Consider the following 19,027-nt stretch of genomic DNA (forward strand, 5'->3'; position numbering starts at 1 on the left):
TTAAGTGCGGCACTATGGAGCTGTCTGCAGTGACAGTGGCAGGAGTTCGGTCCCCGGCCAGGGAGCTGACCCACATAGCGTAGCAGACCTCTCCTGTCTTGCCCGCTGCTTCCCTCAGGAGTAATTTCAGCCAGCCTACTAGTTCTGTGTGAATACAGAAACGCACCCGCACCTCTGGCCTCTACCCCAGTTCTTGTATGCATAAATAATAAATATATATATATATATATTTTTTAAATTGTCTCCCCCCCCACACCCCACATACATACACCATCCTGGTGTCACGAGTAGAGCCAGTGTCTCCGTACACGAGGCTGAGGGCGAGAGGCTCCCAATGCCACCAGCTGCACACACACCCCACACACCCCCCAGCCCCCCCGCAAGCTCCATGCGCCAAGCCTGGAATTTCTGGCCTGCGGCGCCTCCCAAATGGACGGATGCATTCATTCAGCCCCTCGCAGTGCCGGTGAGCCCTGCTGGGTGCCAGCCCCAAAGAGAGGGCGCCGAGCAGGGCTGGCAGCCTCCAATCCCAGACCGCCCTGGGCCCCGAGCCCAGTGCTGGGCCGTCAGAGACCAGGGGACTTGATCTTGCATGTCAGCGCCCTCTACTCTGCAGGCCTTCGGGCCTTCCCTGCTTCGCTAAGGGGTCGCCTTGCGGCGCTGCGAGGGGGGAGCCAGCAGGACGTCGTGAACCAGTGCGTGTCTGGGCCCCTGTCCCAGGCTCCTGTTTCCCCCAGCATGTCAGGAACACAGATTGCAAGAACATCCCGGCTCCACCCTAGCCATGGGGCTCACCCACAAGGGAATCCCCTCCCCACCCCACCCGCCAAGAGCGCGCACTTTCACCCAAGCCAGAGAGGGCTTCTGACTAACTGGGTAGAGTGCAAACCCTGGAGTCAGAATATCTGAAAAGAGGAAAAAAGGAAAAGGGTCACCAAGGAGGAGTTGCAGTTAGTTGTCGGAAGGTGAAACTATGTGGCGCTTGGAGACCACTACCAGGCCTAGCGGTGTGCCCTCTACCGGCAAGGCCCAGTGGGTGGAATGTGGGGATTCCGGGAGCAGAGCCGTGGCCCGCTGGCGGTCCTGAGTTAGGTTTGTCTTGACCCCAGAAGCCTGTGTGGAGTGCTCTTTGCACCTCTGTTTTCTGTTAGGGATTTCCCTGGATGTGGCCTCAGTGGCGGCAAAAGTGGCTGTTACCTGAATGACACTTGAGTCACATCAGTGGCCCCTCTGATTTTTGTCCCCACATGCCAAGTGCCTGTTATCTGCAAGTCCGTGGGCTGATGGTTTCAGATTAGTGCTGATTCCAAAACCCGGTGCGGTCGGTGCAGTCTGCTCAGGCCTCATAGTCTCAAGTCGATTTGAAGGATCAGAGTTCAGACTGGACGGTCATTAATCTCCCCTCCCTCCCAGAAACCTGAGCTTAGCTATAAACCATGGAAAGTAAATGGGGTTTTGTGGCACGCACTGCCTGTTCCCCAGGTGAAGGGCCTCCTGTGCCCCATGGTTTCACAGCATAATGCTGGACCCCAGATGGGTCCAGACGAGGCAAAGGAAAGGGTCCCGCCTTTGCTGCCGCCCTGGCTGAAAGACCGCCTTTGGGGTGCAGGTTTCCTCTTGGATGTAGCTGTTTCAGGGTAGACCTCACCCATCTCCTCCTGCTGAAAGGCTCTTTGAGAGCTGAACTCTGCTCTACCCTGGGCCCCTCTTGCCTTTGGCCCTGACTCTTATCTTCCTGTGGACTTTGAGTGGGGAGGACCCAGTTCTTTGGTGTATCATCTGAGTCACTCCGGGCAGGCTCTTTGGTGTTCCATGTGTGGGGTAACTCAGGACTGCCTAAGATAGACACAGCTCAGACCAGGGCACCCCTCACTGCAGCCTGCCTGTCCCCTGCTTCTTGGGGTTTCTCTTAGTTTCAAGAGTCCAGTTTAGATTCACAAATCCAATGGCAAGGACTCTCTGCCTCTACCTGTGCCTCAGTCTCCTCATTTCTAGAACAAGGGTGGAACCAAGAGGTGATTCTCAACCCCATCTTCATGTGAGACACACCTGGTGAGTTTGTATAAAAATTCATTATCCATGGCCCTCCCTGGTGGTGCAGCCAGTGCAGCCACGAGTGCGATCCTGACCCACGTGGAGCAGCAGACCTCTCCTGTCTCACCCTCTGGTCCCCACTTTGTCTCTGGTGAATCCTCTAACTGCCTAAACCTCTGGCCTGTACCCCAGTTCTTGTGTGCGTAAATAAATCTTAAATTTTTTTTTCATTATCCAGTCTCCACCCCCAGGGAATCTGGCTTTGGCCTGGTGTGAAGATCTGGCATTTTAAAGAAGCTCCCTGGTCCCATACACTAATTGTCACTTGACTTTCAAAAAGGTGTGAGGCAGTTAGGGGAAAGAAAAGTCTTTCCAGTAGATAGTGCTGAGGCCATGGGATGATACCCACATAAACAAATTCACTCCAACTGGATCAAAAACCCTAGAGTAAGCACCAAAACTTAGAAGAAAAAGATGTGAGCAGTCATCTTACAACCTTAGAGTTGCCGTTGTCTTACAGGCACAGCCCCTAAAACATGAGTAGCCAAATTAAAAAATAAACTTCATCAACATTGAAGATTTTTGCTTCATGGTGATGGCATATGGGTAAATTGGTGGTGAGAGATGAAAAAAGCATACATTGTACAAAAATGAAGAATGATGTAAAGAAATATATTTTTTAAAAAACTTTTGCTTCAAAGGGCTATTAAGAAAGTGAAATTTTTGGAATGAGAGAGTCTTGGCAGGTCATATATCTAATGAGGGTCTTGTTTCCAGAATATGTTATGAATTCTACAGTGCAACAACAAACAAATAACCCGCTTTTAAAAAAAGGGGGGGGGTGCGCAAAGGATTTGTATAGGCATTTCTACAGAGGAGAGATACAGATATCCGTGAACACATGAGCTGTTCAGTACCATTTGTCAAATCAAATGCAAATCAAAATGCAGCAAGATAGGGACCTCTGCCCAGAGGGTGACCGAGCCAAAGGTCGGAGGCCGAGTGATGGTGAGGGTGTGGGCAGGTGGGAGTGCAGAACCAACAGGCCTGGGGTCCCCAAGGGGGGAAACTCTGTCACCCTAAGTGCCAGCAGCTACACGCTTTGGGCCACACAGGAGAAGTGGGACCTCAGGGCCACCACAGCACATCCCAGGCCAGGCAGGGAGCTACCCTCACGCCCCCCAGCCCAGGAAGGGACACACAAAATGCGGCACACCCCTGCGATGGGCTGTTCTGCAGGCAGAAAGGGTCGAGGCCTGGCTCGTGCCCCCAGCCCGCTGCAAAGGGCACGCGTTGTGATTCCCTTTTGGAGAAATGTCCAGGACAGGCCCATGCAGAGGCGGGAGGAAGTTCAGTGTTTGCGCGAGATAAGGAGCAACAACTTAAGTTTTGGGGTGATGACCATGTTGTACCACCTCATGGATATACTACTAAAACCCACTGACTTCTAAGAAGGGGCACATTTTGTGGTGTGCGATTCACAGCTCGGTAAAAAATGCTGGCTCCCCAAACTCTGAAAAGCGGACCCATACCTGCCCCTGGACTGTGTAACACTGTCTCAAAGCTCGATGGCTTGAGGCACCATATACCATCTCAGAGGAAAAAATGTTTAAAAAGAGGGAGAGAAAACCAGAAAAGCTCTCAGGGAATTCTGATGTATAGCCATGATTCACAGATCTCTAGAATCAAGAAAAAGACCTGATGATTATGTCCCATTACCATGTGGCTGCTGGGTGTCGCCTTGTGGCAGCCACGCAGCAGCAGCTTGGTGCCTCCTTGGGGGTGGGTCCTGCAGCAGGCTGGACAGAGGTGCTGATAAGGACAGGGGATATAGTTTGATGGCATCAGGTGCAGTGAATGAAAGAATGAGAGCAAGGTCAGGGAGGGCCTTCTGGGGGGCACCTGAGGCCAGGCCCAAATTGTGAGAAGCAGCCAGCCTTGTAAAGAGCTGGCTGAGTCTCAGACCAGGGTTTCCTCGAGGAAGAGACCACATTCCCAAACTGGCCTGTTCCAGCAACGACGCGCAGCTGTCAGACTGGCTGAGGTGGGAACGCTGGCTCCTGGCAGGGCCTGGGGGGACGAGCTGGTTTCTGGATGGACACGGAGGGCCCTTGGAATGCTCACTGCCCTGTGCGGTATTTATACCTCTCCGCCTGGGGAGCCAGAGCTTTTTCAAGTAGGCCGAGAAAACTCCGAATAAGGCAGCGTCAGGCCAGGACGTAAGCATTCCATATTCCCCTGTAATTGCTTTCAAATTGGGCAGTGCGGTCACGGGGCAGGCGTGCAGCACGCCCACTCTGCCCCGGCCTATGGAGCTGGGATCCCGGCCGGGCGGGCTGTCGTCACCGAGCTGGGGGCTGGCTGGAGGCCCATGTTGCTGCAACCGTCTGAGCTGTGGGTGTGTCATCCCCACCAGCTCTCTTTCCGTTCTCTCAACCCAGCCCTGGTTCTCATCTCCTTTGAATCTGATAAAGGCCAGGCATCTTCAAAAAGTGCTCACATGTGCAATCTCTGGCTGTTCCGGACGCTCCCCGGACTCCCTGGATGAATCCATGCGGGTGTTGCCAGGGTACTCACCTTTTCGCTTGGGCTACTGGTAACCCAGATTCCAGAAGGCTCAGTGGTCAGGCCTGAAAGCGCCTTTACAGTTGGTGATAAAGCCCAGGGGAGGCATCTCTGCTTTCAGGAACTGAAAAGATGCCCCCCCTGGGGCCAGGCCTTGCCTGTGGCCTGGCAGTAGCCTCACAGATGGGTGAGGAGGAGGGTGGCTGCTTCCCTGTGGAATAAATAGCTGTTCCTCCCCTGTGCCTAAGCCCTGGACACCCTTCCTGAGGACCCGTGGCCACTGGAACCATGGGCAGCGTCAGAGGCCACGGCAGGCAAGGTGGGAGTTCAGCAGGTGGGACGGCGCCCTCCCCCTCAAAGCAGCCTGTGCCCCAGCGGAGCGGCAGACCCAACACGGTATTGCAGAGATGAGGTTTGAGAAAGCCCAGCACCCTAGGGAGTTTACAGTGACCGATTCCAGGCAGCTGGGGGCTGGGGATGAGAGGAGCTGGGCCTTCTGGGCCCGGCCTCTGGCCTGTGACCTGCTAAGGGGGTGCGCCGCTTGCAGGAGGCAGCTAACAGTTTTTCCTAAAATCTGGTCAAGCGTAGAGTCAGTGGGCCCCACGTGTGCTCGGTGGCCGTGCGGGTGGGGACACAGCCCCCGACCCCGGAGCTGTGCCGCTGGTGCCCCCACCCAGGGACTCACCAGCCTCCTGCTAGGCCCCAGACTCCCTTTACTCTGGGCTAGTGGATTCCAGCTTCCAGCAGGCGCTTCCCGCCATCCACATCACCTACCCCTCCAGTGCCAAGAAGGGGTGTTTTGTAACAGGAAGTCGTTGGGAAGGAAAGTTTTTTCAGCTGGGTCAGCAGCATCTCACCAGGATCCTTTCTTCTCGGCTCAGAACTCCACTGGCCTGCCCCTGTGTGTCTTCAGGCGTTTGTGTCCTATTCAGCGACTGCCCCAGACCGGAGGGGTTTACCTCTGGGGAGGGTAGGGGGGCAGGAGTCACCAGGAATGCCTCATTAGAGCCGGCTGCCGCCACATTCCAAGCTGCTTAGGTCACCTCCTGAACAATGTCCATCATTCATTCACCCAGCCACCCCACATCCTGGCCGCAGGGAGGGGTCCCTGTGACACAGGAAGGACTTTATGGCCAGCGATGCTAGCCCTCCTCCCCCTCCCCCCACGCCCAGAGTGACAAAGCAGAAACCCTTCTGCCCCCCCCCAAGCCATCCCTGGCACAGGGAGTGGCCGCGGTGGCTCATCTTTCTCTCCCCTTCCACGCTTCCTCCCCCGGGCCCCCACACACCCTGTGCTACTTTAGCAACCAGAGAAGAGTCTTCCGCAGGCACCCAGCGTGCAGAGGCAGGCTCGGGAGGCCCTGCTCTGTGGCTTTTCCCTGCTGTGTTTGCAGACACTGAGTCCGTATTCTCCCTACATAGGGCATAGGGCAGGGGCCAGTAGAGCTCCCTCCTCAGGATGGTAGGGTCGGGCTGGGCACGCCGTCCCCTGTTGGCATGGCCGGGGCCGTCTCCCTCGGGAAGCAGGTGCCTCCCCGCTATGAGCTCGCCTCCGGTGCAGGTGGAGGGGGGCGGGGTGGCCGTGAGTGGAGGGGGCCGGGCCCCTCTGCTTCAGTTCTGCTGGATCTGCTCTGTCAGGTCAGTACCTAGCACGCCATGCCGACGCTGTGGAATCAGCCGTGTGGCCCTGGGCCAGTCAGCCTCTCCCTGCCTCGGTTTCCTCATTTGTAAAGTAGCATTGATAACATCTCATGTTGTCACCGGTTGGAGGCTTTAAAGCGCTACCATGTGCAAACCGTCAGGACTAGCAATTAGCAATTAAAGCATAATTACCCTTGGCGTGCTCCTCCTCCCCCCATCAGAATGTAATTCTTGTGTTTTGCTTCTTCCCTCATCGGGGCTCCAACTCGGGCTCTGTCAGGTGAAAGTGGTGAGCACCCCTTGGGTGAGGCGCCAGGAACAAGGCCACGGCTGAGTCAGTGCCGCCCCCAGCGAGACGCCCCAACCTTCCTGTCCTGCTCCCCACAGAGGCAGCGGCCCTGGGCCTTTCCCAGGTGACACTGGAACCTCCAGGCTGCGTTTCTGAGCCACCGCTGTCAGTGTCGCCCTTGGCTCCTGCTTTCTCCTCCTGCCAGGCTTCTCACAGGCTTCTCTGTACCTCTTTGTCCCCTGGTCATCACGCTTGAACCCTGGTGCCAGCAGCTCAGCTTCACATGCACTAGCCGAGGCGACCTTTGAGATGGGCCTGGCAGCCTGGCTCCCCTCACTCTCTTCTTTCCTCTCCTCTGCCAGACCCTTCCCTCCTACTGGATGGAGGGCATTAGCTCGTGGGGGCCCACGTAGCTGGAAAGTCACCCTGGTTTTTTGAACCACTCGTTCTCAAGTCGGAGTTTGAGAGTCACCTCAAGGGAAGCTTCCCTCTCTGGTCCTCTCAGAGTGGCATGGAGGGGGCAGAGTGTGGGCTGCAGAGCCCGAGTACTGGCCGCCAGCCCAGCCCCGGGCGTGTGGCTCCCTGTGTGCCCCTCTCAGACGCTCGGTTTCCTCGTCTGGAAAATGCCAGCAGCCACCTCCTGGGGTGGTTGTGAGGGGAGACGGGTTGAATCCAGAGGAGGGGCCGGCACTGCCTGGCGTGCGGCTCAGCGTGTTACTTGGTAGTCGGTAGGCTCCTGGGCGACAGGAACAGCTCCCTCAGCATAGGGGAGCCCCGTGAGGCCGTCCTGTCCTCAGCCCAGGCCCAGCTCTGGCTTGACACGTAGCAAGGCTTGGCGAGAGCTGTGGCAGTGGGGCTCTGTTGCTCTCGCTGTGAGGATTTTGTGAAGGGGGTACTGTGGGCACCGAGGCCTCCATCTATAGAAGCCACCCCCCACACTCCCCACGCCACACATCGTGGTCGGAGTCTAAACCAGGCAGGGAGAGGAGGCATTGAAGCAGAATGTTATTTTTGTAACCAAATAGAAAAAGCCATGAATGTTTAATGTCCCGTTCAAAGTCCAGCTCCTGCGCCCCGGCCACGAAACGTGGAGACGTGGCCATCTGTGGTCAGCTGGTCCCCTCCAGGGTAGCCTCACGAAGGCCAGATGCAGGGCTCCTCGCCTCCAGAGACAGTAGTGCCACTGGTCTCCCAGAAGGAGAAAACGGGAGGACAGAGAGTGGGGCTGTCGTGTGGGGGGCTAGAGGCGCTTCCTCCCCCCCTCGGCAGCCACAGGGCCTTGCCCACGCACCTGCACAGAGCTCTGCTGGACCCGCGCCCGCTTCCAGCAGAGACAGCCGTGAGGCCGAGTTGCCGTTGACTTAAAAATAGACCTTCTGACAGATGCGTAGCAGCGCTTCATCTGGCCAGGCTTCCTGCTAAGTGATCTGCTTGCGTTACTTTGTTTAGTCTTCGCTTGAGAGGAGGGGCTGGTGTCCCCGGCTCACCAGCCGGGAATGCCAGACTCGTGGCCTCCATAGCAGAAGCGAAATCTGAAGCCAGCTCTCTGACCCCAGCCCCACCCAGAGCCCATGAGCAAAGGTGCAGAGGTAGGGCAGGTGGGTGGCCAGGCCTTGAGGAGACGTGAGGCTGGGGCTCGTGCTGTCCTGAGCAGATCTCCCGCAATGTGTCCGCGCCACGCCCGGCCCAGGGGTGGGCGGCCAGTGCGGCATGTGTGCCCGCGACCGGCTTCGCACTGACTAATACAGGCAGTGGCGGACGCCTGCGAGTGTGTCTCCCCACCTAGCCCTCCGAGCAGGTGGGCACTGGTAAGTCCAACCGAGGAGGAGACTGAGGCCCACGTAGTTCAGATCACTTGGCTGGAAGCACAGGGCAAGCCAAGGCTTGGTGCCTAGACCTGCCCCCCACGGCGGGCGCCTTCAGACCTGCCACGGCGGGCGCCTTCAGACCTGCGCAGGCCCAGCCGCGCCTGGGACGGGCTCCGCGCCCTCAGCTTGGGGTGTGCTTGTCCTCCCTGCTGGCCCCCAGCCTACGCTGCCCTCTGCTCTCCTAGTTCTGTGCCGCCCGGCGTAGGGTGCTGCAGGGGCCCGTGAGCGGGAGGCAAGCGGGGGGCTTGCACGTGTGCGCATGACGTCCAGTAACCGTGAGTGAGGCCAGGAGGGGCTGGGGGCTGCCTCGTAGGCGGGGGGCCGGCAAGGAGCGATGGGGGATACCACCCTCCTGCAGGCCATGGCCCACCTGTCCGAGTCTGCATGGCCGCAGCTCACAGGAGGAGACACCGTTGAGGGAGCTCGGGGCCTGCCCCGTGAGCGGCCTGACCAGCAGTCCGGCCCGCTGTGCCTGGGGTGCTGAAGGCGAGGTGGGATCGGGCCTCCCTGGATGAGGACCTGCTTGGAGCCCAGCCGTGCTGCGGGGAAGCAGGCGTGTTGTTTAGACCCGGGGGGGCAGGGGGGAAGGGGTGCTGTGATGAGAGCTGCATGTCTCCGGGCCGGGCCACTCTCCAGGGGCTGGTTTTGAGGGCTCAGAAGAGCAGGAGCAGGGCAGAGGCATGCTTGGCTGAGGGGACAGTGTCCCGGGCAGGGCAGGCAGCTGCCTCCTAGGTTGGCAGGGCCGGTGGGGTGCCCTTGGTTTGGAAGGAAACCCTGAGCCAGTTCTCACTGATGCAGTGTGCTAATTAGTTGGCCTCGTGTCTAGGAGGGGCCTTGTTCTGAATGAGCCTGGCTGGTGACAGTTGTCAAAACATATGGTGCTCGCCAGAGGCTCCTTGCGAGCCCCCGTTGGCCTCTGCCTGCTCCCAGGCATGGAGCGTGCCCTGTGCACTCCTGGCTGGCTGCCCACATGCACGCTGCCCCTGCGGGTTGACGAGGCAGGGCGGGTGTCGGCTCCCCTGAGAAACCGGTGTGGGGGGTTGGTTTTTCTCAGACCGTCCATTTCTCCAGAATTTCCCAGCATGTCCATGTCCCCTCTCTGACCTGCTTCCCTGGTGCTGGTGCCCGGTGATGTGCCCGGCCAGCAGCAGGACGGCTGACTGGCCATCACCGGGAGCCTGGGTGCCCTCTGGTATCCTGCGTGGGATACCACGCCTTCCGCGTGCCAGTGTCCACGTGCCCTGGGGTCTCAGCCACTCCTCAGGGATGCGGACTCCCCCGGGGCCGGAGGGGTGCCGCTGCCCTCGCGTAGCCTGGGGGCTTGGCGTGGAATCTGGAGAACAGAGGACAGTTGACTTGTAGGGGCTCCGAGCGGCTGTGCTTCTGGCCTTTTGGGGGGCTGGTTGTTGCTTCCAGCAAAGGGCCAGAGAGGGTGACTTGAGGAAATTGGGATTTACAGGAGGCCCTTGTCCTCCAGCTGCTTCCTGCCCCGGGTCGCCTGTGTGTCAGCGCTCAGGTCCTGTGCGCCTGCCATGGCCCCACACTTGGGTCTGCTGGGTGCCGCAGAGCGAACCCTTGCTCCCAGGTTGACAGACCTGGATGCCCACCTGGTGGGTCTGTGAACCACCTGGAGCCTCCAAGTACCTGGTGCCCAGGTGACTGTAGAGCTCAGGCCCAGTGTCCAGACGGGCCTGGCCCTGGGTGTGTGGCCGAGAGCCCTGGCCGCCACGCTGAGCCTGGGCGCTCTTTGTTCTGTTCCCCAGACCTTCACAGCCTGGTGCAACTCCCACCTGCGGAAGGCGGGCACCCAGATCGAGAACATCGACGAGGACTTTCGAGACGGGCTCAAGCTCATGCTCCTGCTGGAGGTCATTTCAGGTGAGGCTCCCCTTTGCCTAGGTGACCTTACCTGGACCGTGCCCTGTCACAGCCAATCCCGCATGGCCGCCACCCTGGGTCCCCAGGCTGCCGTGGGGACCCTAACGCTTCTCCTTGTGTCCCCCCATCCCGGCTCTCAGGGGAGCGGTTACCTAAGCCGGAGCGGGGCAAGATGAGAGTGCACAAAATCAACAACGTGAACAAGGCGCTGGACTTCATCGCCAGTAAGGGTGTCAAGCTGGTCTCCATCGGGGCGGAAGGTGAGCTCCTGGGCTGCCCACGGGCTCCTTGTCCCCTCCCCACGCCAGCCCCGCCAGAACAGTCTCATCCAGTGTGACTTGGGCCCGGGTGCGCTCGCCCACCCGCTTTGTGCTGGGCCTGAGAGACACCGACAGGCCAGAGTGGGGCCTTTGTCTGTGCTGGGAGCGCTGCCGCCCTGAGCCCCGCCTGGCACCTGTGGGCAGGAGGGGAGGGCACTCAGGCCCAGCGACCCTGGGAAGGATGCACGTCCAGAGGTCGGTGCCCAGACGCCACGGGCTGTGTGGGTTGGGAGAGTCGCTGTTGACCAGTCCAGGAACCTCCTAGGGCGGGGTGGGGCAGCGGCCCCCACCCAAAGGCCCCCCATCAGCAGCGGGCTCGTGTCAGGCCCCTTTGCAGACTAGGTGAGGCCTGACGGAAGCCAGCAGCTCCCCTCAGCCTGGACTCGCAGCTTCCATTCATTAGAGCAGGGTTTCTTACACCCCAAACTCCATGTTGTCCCAGCTTTTAGAAAAACAAAGAAAACTAATTACCATTAATGACAGGGCTGGGAAAGTTTGGCCAGACTCTAGTCCCGAATGTGAGTACTGCATTCCAAGGCTCTGCCCTCCCGGACCCCTCAGGGAGGGTGCCAGAGCCTCACCACTGGGGTGATGGTGTTTGAAGAAAACAAAACCCCAGAATTGAATGAGATTTTCTGTCCTTGCCTGGATCTTTCCTCCTGGCTCCACTCCAGCCTTCTGCTTCTCACAGCTGCATTTATTTTGCTCAAACATTAGCCTGTAAACACAGAAGAGGTTAGAGGAGAGACCCATGGCCCTCAGCAGTTTTCATTTGGAGAAAAACTCAGTCTAAAAATGTCTTCTGTTCAAGCCCGAGTTGGTTTCTTCCCGCGGCCGCTGCGGCGGCGTGCAGAACAGCCCTCCTGAGGGCCCACTCCCGAGGGCCAGAGCCGGCCCTCCCCAGCCTCCCCGTCTCCTCCATGGCCGGCAGCGAAGGCTGATAACCTCCTGAGCCCTGAGGCGCCTTACTCTGGTTTTAGCAACTGTCTCACCCTCTGCCCCCTCCCCTGCATGCAGAGATCGTGGACGGCAATGCAAAGATGACCCTGGGAATGATCTGGACCATCATCCTCAGGTTCGCCATCCAGGACATCTCCGTGGAAGGTGAGGGTTGAGCGCCTGCTGGGAGGCTTTTCTCCCCACCTTGGCTCTCCCTGAACCAGGGGTGCACTGTCAGCATTCCAGGCATTTGACTTCATGCTTGGGACTCCCCTGTTCCCACAGCATTCCAGGGCCTGGCCCTGCACAGGACTCGTCAGCAGAACCGCAGGTCCAGGCAACAGAGAGCACCCTCCCTCTCATGACCCCCGCCTCAGGGACCCTCATCCCACCCTTGTGCAGCAGGACTGGTTGGCCCCATTTTATAGTCAGAAAACCTGAATCATGGGAGCAAGTACACATAGCCTTGGTTCTCCTGAGTGCCACCCCCTTGGGGCTTTGTCATTGGATCTGGGGCACAGTGCCCCTGCACCCCCCGCAGTGAGCTGCTTCTCTTTCCTCCGAGGACCTGTGTATGCCACAGGCTGAGGAAACCCCCTGGGGCCAAAATGTGGAGCAGGCGTCAGTGGTAGCCAGAGCTCCCACAGGGTCGGGACACCTCCTGGGCGCTTCGCACTCCCTTCCCCCGAGCAGAGGCCAGAGCTGGGAGACCCTGGGTGGGCAGGGCAGGTATGTGTGCCCCATAGCTGTCTTCGCTGTTGCCACAGCCCCTCAGGCTTGCCTTGCCTAGCCAGCAGCTGCGGGTGCAGCCTTGTCCTGCCACTTCTGCTTCCTGGGTGACCAGGGCAGGTTCTCTCAGGCTGTGTGCACACATCTGCAGGGGCTCTCTGTCCGGGCCATCTGACCCTCGCTCTGAGCTGGACCTTCCGTTCGGCTGTGTGGGTTCAGTCGGTCCAGCTGGGAGCCAGTGCTCATCACCTTGTTTTGCAGAGACCTCTGCCAAGGAAGGTCTGCTTCTGTGGTGCCAGAGAAAGACGGCCCCGTACAAGAATGTCAACGTGCAGAACTTCCACATCAGGTAAGCACCGTCGTGTCGCCCAGCGGCTCGCCCCGCCCTCCTCCCGCACCTGAGTCGCTGTCCTCCACCTGCGCTCCTGACCTGTTTCTGTCATGGTGGGTGGATGCTGGCCTCAGGAAGCCCGTCCTGGAAGGGGCCTCGTCCTCCAGGGAGGAGGCAGTTGCTCGCCACCCTGGGCCGAGGCAGTGCGGGTCCTCCCGTCAGCCTTGTGGAATCTCCTCAGAGGCAGCATCAGAGCTCTTCCTCTAGCCTGGCCTCAGAAGGAACCCACCCTTCGGGTCGCCAGTGAATACAGCATTGGGGAGAGTGTCCTCTTTAGCCGCCAGTGAGCAAGACTCAGCCCTGTGCTCCCTGGGGGCAAAGGAAGTGACCCCAGACCAGCATGGTCAGTGCATGTGAGGCCCAGAGGGCGGCCACAGGCGATGGGGCCTGCTGGGTAGGAGGGCAGGTTTTGGGGGTGGCCCTGAGGTCAGCGCAGACCTGGATTTGTGACTTTACCCCTAAGCCTCTGGTGTCCCCCAGGGTGGAGGACCAGGTCTGGGCTCACAAAGGAATGAAGAATGGGGCCTCACAGGCGCCACAAAGGCCCTGCCAGGCCCTCGGGCTCTCCCGGGGCCCTGGCACTGGATGTTAGGGGCCTTTCCATTGTGCCTGCTGTGAACAGCCTGTGGCTCCGCCCGGGTCTCCTGTGTGTGTCTCCTTCCTCTTCCTGCCTCCAGCTGGCGGGTCCTTTCTGCGGTCCTTTCTGCCCTTCTCGTTTGTTCAATTGGTAATTATCTGTGGAGTGTCTGCCATGAGCCAAGAGGGGGTACAGCCGCAGCGAAATAAGGCCCCACCCTTGGGCAGTCACTACAGGAGGGGGCCACTAGCTCACAAAGGCGCCGGCTATAGTTTCGGGTGGTGGGAGGTAACCAGGAGACAGGCACCTCTGTCGGGCCAGTCTTTCTGAGCTGGAGGCGTGGTCCCTAGAGGGCCTGGGGATAATGGGACGTGCCCAACCTCTGGCCAGCCGTCGTTCTCCTCTTCATAGGGACTCTCGAGCCCACAGGCCGGGCCAGTCAGGGCGCTGAGGTCACGCTGTGCAGACACCAGCCTCCCACGGTGCGTGGGCCCTGTCTGAGTCCGTGGGGTCAGCGGGCCGGGCCCAGCAGCCAGCAGTCAGAAAGAACTTGTCACGTCAGACACCGGCCTGAGTGTTTTGTGTATTTACTCTGACTCTTACAACACCCTAGGAAGTGGGTACCCTCACCGTCCCTGTTTCACAGACACGGAAACGAGGTTGTGTGATCTCCCTGGCAGCCCGTGGGAGAGCTGGGGGCCACCGGCCCTGGCAGGCACGCTCACGGCCCTTTGCCACTCCGTCCCCCTGCGGCGCTGGCGGGCAGGAAGCGCCTCAGAAACCCAGACTGCTCGCTCCTCTTGGGGCCCTGGGCCTGCGGCTGAGAGGCCTCATGACACCGCCTTCCCTCCACAGCTGGAAGGACGGCCTTGCCTTCAATGCCCTGATCCACCGGCACAGGCCAGAGCTGATCGAGTATGACAAGCTGAGGAAGGTAGGTGCCCTCCCCTCGGGGCCCTCAGACACCCTGAGCCCCTCCTTTGCCTCCCTCGCTGGCATCGGAGCTGGACTGTGCTCTGAAGGGCAGGTGCCAGGGTCTCGCCCTGCTCCCTTCAGGGACTCTCCCCTTCGTCACGGGCGTTGCAGTCGTCCTCGGTGATGTTAGGGCCTGGCTAGCCACGCCTTCTGGCTCCCCTTGCTGACCTTCCAGATTCTGGAAGCTTTTGCCCTCTGCCTGCGGAGGAGAGGGCGAGGACTCCAGATCATCGCCGCCGACATTTCCTCGACATTTCCTGGGCAGGCCCTGTTCGCACTTACCTGAGTAGACCGAATGGGCCCCAGGCCTGTGCTTTAGGGGCTCCCACTTGGGGGCGGGGTGGGGGGAACAGGACAGTGTTCAGAGCACGCCAGCCACCGGAGGCCACACGTGTTCAGGCTGAATGGGGGTGAGGAGGGGCAGGGCAGGCATGGCCACCTAGAACTGGAGAGGGCATTCCTGGGGAGTCACATGCAGCCCGGTCAGTCCTGGGAGGCTCCTGCTGAACAGCAGTGAGTGAGGGTTGGAGTAAAGGGGGCCTCAGTCATGTCAGTGGTGGGGAGAAAGCGTGAGGGGGGTGCTTTAGGGAGGGTGTACGGGAACTGGGTTTGCTCCCCGACCCCGGCGCTTGCTCAGCTCAGCTCACTTCTGGCATTCAGGGCACGGCTCTGGAGCTGGGGTCTGGGTGGCTTTTCTTGTGTAAGAAAAGAACACACCTGTACTTTATGAAGTACAGTTTGCCCCTGAAAGGATTCCAGAGGTGTTCCCTTGGGCGGGAATTGGCTTCATCTAGCTGCTGCCCTTCCCCACTTCCCTCCAGCCCCTGGCTCCATCCTGCCCAAAGGCGCCTTCCCAGCATCCTTCGCTACCCCCCAGCCCCAGTTCCCCTCAGTGTCTGCACCCTACCCCTGGCTGAGTTCTCGCCTCGCTCCCCCAGGACGACCCAGTCACCAACCTGAACAATGCTTTTGAAGTGGCCGAGAAATACCTAGACATCCCCAAGATGTTGGATGCCGAGGGTGAGTACATCCCTTTAGTTCAGCCGGCACCCTGTCGTGTGGGCCTGTCTTCGGGAACTTCAGGGAGCTGGCAAGAGCCGGCGAGGATGCCAGAGTGAATCCGGGTGAACTGGGGACGTGGTGTCGCCCCGGGAGCTGGAGCGGAAGCAGCCTGAGAGGCCAGACACGCTCACGGCGAGGTGGGGGAAGGAGGGCTTGGAGACCATCGGCTCCGGGGATTGCATCTTGGGCCAGGGCCCAGGCACCCCGCCAGGGTCGGACTTGACTGAGTCCCACCCCCTCTGAGGGGTGTGAGGCGGCGGGACCGAGACGGATTCCTGCAAGTGGCCAGCGCCACTGTGTGTGCCCGCTGCCGCAGGCGTTTCCAAGCCCTCTGTAATCGGATGTTTTGTTTCCCTTTTCCGGCTCTGCTGTTTCCCAGCCATGCATGCCCACCCTCCCAGCCAGGACCCAGGCCTCTGGCGGCCCCAGGGGCTGACTGTCCAGCAGCCCCTTGAGGCCATTCTCGAGAAAGGAAGTGGCCTTGTTTGAATTCAGTTCCCACAGCCGTGGCCTTTCTAGAGTTCACGGGGGGTGGAGGGCCGCGCCCCCTGGAGCCACCAGGTCACTGATTCAGCTCTGAGGGTCCTTCTCCCAGCTGACCGCGGCCCAGGGAGCCGTTGGATCTCCATGAGTCCCCCCTCCCATCCCCCCCCCTACTTGGGCGGTTTAACCCTTGTCGTTCACTTGCAGACATCGTGAACACGGCTCGGCCCGACGAGAAGGCCATAATGACCTATGTGTCCAGCTTCTACCATGCCTTTTCGGGAGCGCAGAAGGTACCGGGCAGGGCCAGGCAGGCCCACCTCGCCGCCACTGCCCACTGCCACTGCTGCCTCTCGCCTCCCACGCTCACCTCATTTCTCTTGCAGACGGCAGTGGCCTCTCTCCGACTGGAAGCCACCCCCCCGCCTCCTTGGCATCCCTGCCTACTCGGCCTCCACTCACATTATCTGTTGGGTGATTGGTCTGTGCCAGGCTCTGCTCCAGGCACTGAGAATATTAAGAGTACCCAGTTAGGGCGCCGACTCGCACGGAGCCCGTGCTCGAGACTGAGACAGACTTGCTAGAGCTGTTTTAGCGAGTCCCGGAAAGTGAGACAGGCCTGTCCAGGGAAATCACTTCAGGTAGTGATAAGCTCGGTAAGGAACACAGGGCAGGATGTTGGCATGGAGACGCTCGGGGGCTGCTTGGCCAGGGCCACAGGGGAGGTCCCTGAAGCGCAGCGTGAGGCCTGTGCGGTGACGCACGGGAGCAGCAAGAGCATTCCAGGCAGAAGGCCGAGCAAGGGCAAAGGCCCCGAGGCAAGAGTCAGCTGTGGGTTATTCATGGGCTGACCGTGGGGTGGTGAGAGAGCGCAGGGAGGTGAGCCACGAGCTGGAGAAGGCGACAGGTCGGCACGTGGACCCGTTGCAGCCCAGGGATGGAGCGCTTGGGCGCTTCTTAGGCCCCAGGAGCCTTAGGGGTTTCTGCTAACGTAGTAAAGATGCAGCGTCATTTCCATTCTCAGATCAGTGAACACTTGACCCTTCCAGCCGAAAACAGGCTCCTTATCTAGAGCTGGGGCCTGGTGCGCCCCCACCGGCCTGGTTGGGACAGGAAGCCAGCTATTCAGACTCCCTTGTCTGCAGCCCTGGTCAGGCGTGGCCGTCAGCTGGAGCCGGGGCCTGGCTTCCAGTCCAGAGCAAGCGCTCTTCCTCCCGCATGAGCCTCGGGCCCAGCCCTGGCTGCTCTCCCTGCCTCTTTCACTCTCTCCTGCCTCTCTCTCTCTTTCTCTGTGCAGATATTGTAGGCACTCTGAGGCCAGATGAGAAAGCCATCATGACTTACGTGTCCTGCTTCTACCACGCTTTCTCGGGGGCTCAAAAGGTGAGCTGGGGCAGGAGCGCCTTTTGCTGCTGTGGCTGGACACTGCCTGGCCTCACCATCCCCGGCACCCCACCGCCCGGCCAGGGTTGGCGCCCTGCAGACCGCGGCCACTTGAGAACTGACACGGTCAGGCCTGTTTCTGATGATCATGGGCCCCGGAGCCACCCCTGAGCCTGCTAGCCCAGTGCTGAGGCAGCACCCCAGGTGGCGGCGGCACCTTAGTGTCTCAGGCAGGGCAGTTGAACCCTAGCAGCACGTTCAGCGGGATTGCTGCAACCTGAACCCTTTCTGGGCCACACAGCCCTCTCTTCCCCGCCCCACGCTGGGCCTGCTGCCCCTCTCACTGGAGTGCCAACTTTCCTGCTCACCCGCCACCGGGAAGGCTCCGCATGAGCCACTGTCACCTTGGGCCCTCACGCAACCCCACCGGCGTGGCCGCAGTCGGTGCATCTGTTGCCCTCAGTGGCTGCCCTGAGCCTGGGAAGCCTTGTGCCGCCCCCACTGCCTGTCAGGGGCCCTCAGCTTCTAGGAGAGGAGCGCGCCCTGCATGGGGCCGGGCACCTCCTGGTGCCTGGTCGCGGGCAGCGTGTGCGCCTGGCCATCTGGGCTAGTGTCACCGGGCAGGTCGGGGGGCGCTAGCCTGTGTCTGCTGAGCACTCACCGCCTGCTAGGCCTTGTCCACGGCCTCTGGGGCCAGGTGAGTGGCACCTCTCCTTGAAATTGGGGAAATTGCAGTGCAGAGGGTCGGCTGCTGTCCAGGCCCCAGGCCTGACCTTCCTCAGAGCCGCTGCCCGCCAAGGCCGCCCATGGTGGTCTGTGCTGGCCCCACACGCCCCATTAGCAGTGGGGCCTTGGAGGCACACTCCGCCGTGGGTCTGTGTCGGGGCTGTTGTGAGGAAGCAGTGAGCCCTGCGGCTGGAGCCAGACGGCGCCTGGCCTGTCCCCGGCCAAAGAACCCACCTCCCGGCTCTCGCTGAGTGCCGGGCAGGGAGTGTAGAGGGTGCATCGCCCTCACGGGAGGCAGCCCGGTGGCGAGGGAGGCTAGCTCTCCACAGACCCCACAACAGCAGTCTTGCCAGTGGGCGCGCCCCGCAGCCCCACACTATCCCCTGCCCAGCGCACACCCTCGCGGGAGTGTCTCCTGCCCAGACTGGGCAGTCTTTGCTCAGGGCTGACCTCCAGGGTGACCGTGAGGGGTTTGTGGGGGCGACACTGAGGAAAGCCTAGGCCCAAGCATTGGGCGGTTTTGAGGCAGCGTGGCCCAGAAGGCTGTGAGCAGTCCTCTTCTGACAGGGCGAAGATAGGTCAGGCGGTCGAGAACTGCCCGTTCTCCAAGGGCTCAGTGGGGACAGGCTTCCCCTAAGCCTGTGTCCACTTCAAGTGCAGCCTGGCGCTGCTTTTATTGTTGCTGCTTTCCAGGGACTCAGTCCAGCCCCTTGAAAGACGCTCTCTGGGGTTGTAATTTCATAAATGCGGAGGGAGTGTAGGCCCAGCACTGAGTGCGCCCGTTTTCTCCTTGCTCGCTTGCTCACCAACTCGGCCCTGAATCCCTAAAATGCACACCAGGCCCTGAGCTGGGTGCCGGGAAAGCCACAGTGAGCACCTCTGGCCTGCAGCCCCCACCCTCTGTTCTACGCCACGGTGGGTCTGAGCTCAGGGTGCCAGTTTTCTCTTCACAGGTAGGGACCGGGGACTAACCTCTGTGGCTCCCACAAGCTGTACCTTGGCTTTGCTTCCCATCCTACTTGGGGCTGGCTATTCACTGGCAGAGTCCCTCTGAGCCTTGCGTGTGGGGAGCATTCCTGGGGCCATTGGCTGGTGTCCTGCGCATGACGAGGGTGTGTGTGTGTGTGTGTGTGTGTGTGTGTGTGTGTGTGTGTGTGTGTGTGTGTG

The 19,027-nt window shown here is 60.2% G+C and overlaps 1 protein-coding gene across 6 annotated transcripts in view; it reads left to right on the top strand.

Annotated features, from left to right (window-relative positions):
* The window catches only part of ACTN4 (actinin, alpha 4), a 61,559-nt gene that overhangs the window by 28,220 nt on the left and 14,312 nt on the right, over positions 1 to 19,027 (top strand). For 4 of the 6 annotated variants that reach the window (XM_012730627.1, XM_004690594.2, XM_004690596.2 and 1 more), the window contains exons 2-8: positions 10,161 to 10,275; positions 10,416 to 10,535; positions 11,613 to 11,699; positions 12,525 to 12,612; positions 14,087 to 14,165; positions 15,145 to 15,226; positions 15,959 to 16,044. In XM_012730627.1, coding sequence (XP_012586081.1) covers positions 10,161 to 10,275; positions 10,416 to 10,535; positions 11,613 to 11,699; positions 12,525 to 12,612; positions 14,087 to 14,165; positions 15,145 to 15,226; positions 15,959 to 16,044 — 657 coding nt within the window. Of the gene's footprint in view, positions 1 to 10,160; positions 10,276 to 10,415; positions 10,536 to 11,612; positions 11,700 to 12,524; positions 12,613 to 14,086; positions 14,166 to 15,144; positions 15,227 to 15,958; positions 16,045 to 17,048; positions 17,135 to 19,027 lie in introns of all 6 variants that reach the window. The other 2 variants (XM_012730628.1, XM_004690597.2) reach the window with 1 other exon arrangement.

Source organism: Condylura cristata, unplaced genomic scaffold (assembly GCF_000260355.1).
Source record: "Condylura cristata isolate star-nosed mole 26May11 unplaced genomic scaffold, ConCri1.0 scaffold00028, whole genome shotgun sequence".
Classification (NCBI taxonomy): Eukaryota; Metazoa; Chordata; class Mammalia; order Eulipotyphla; family Talpidae; genus Condylura; species Condylura cristata.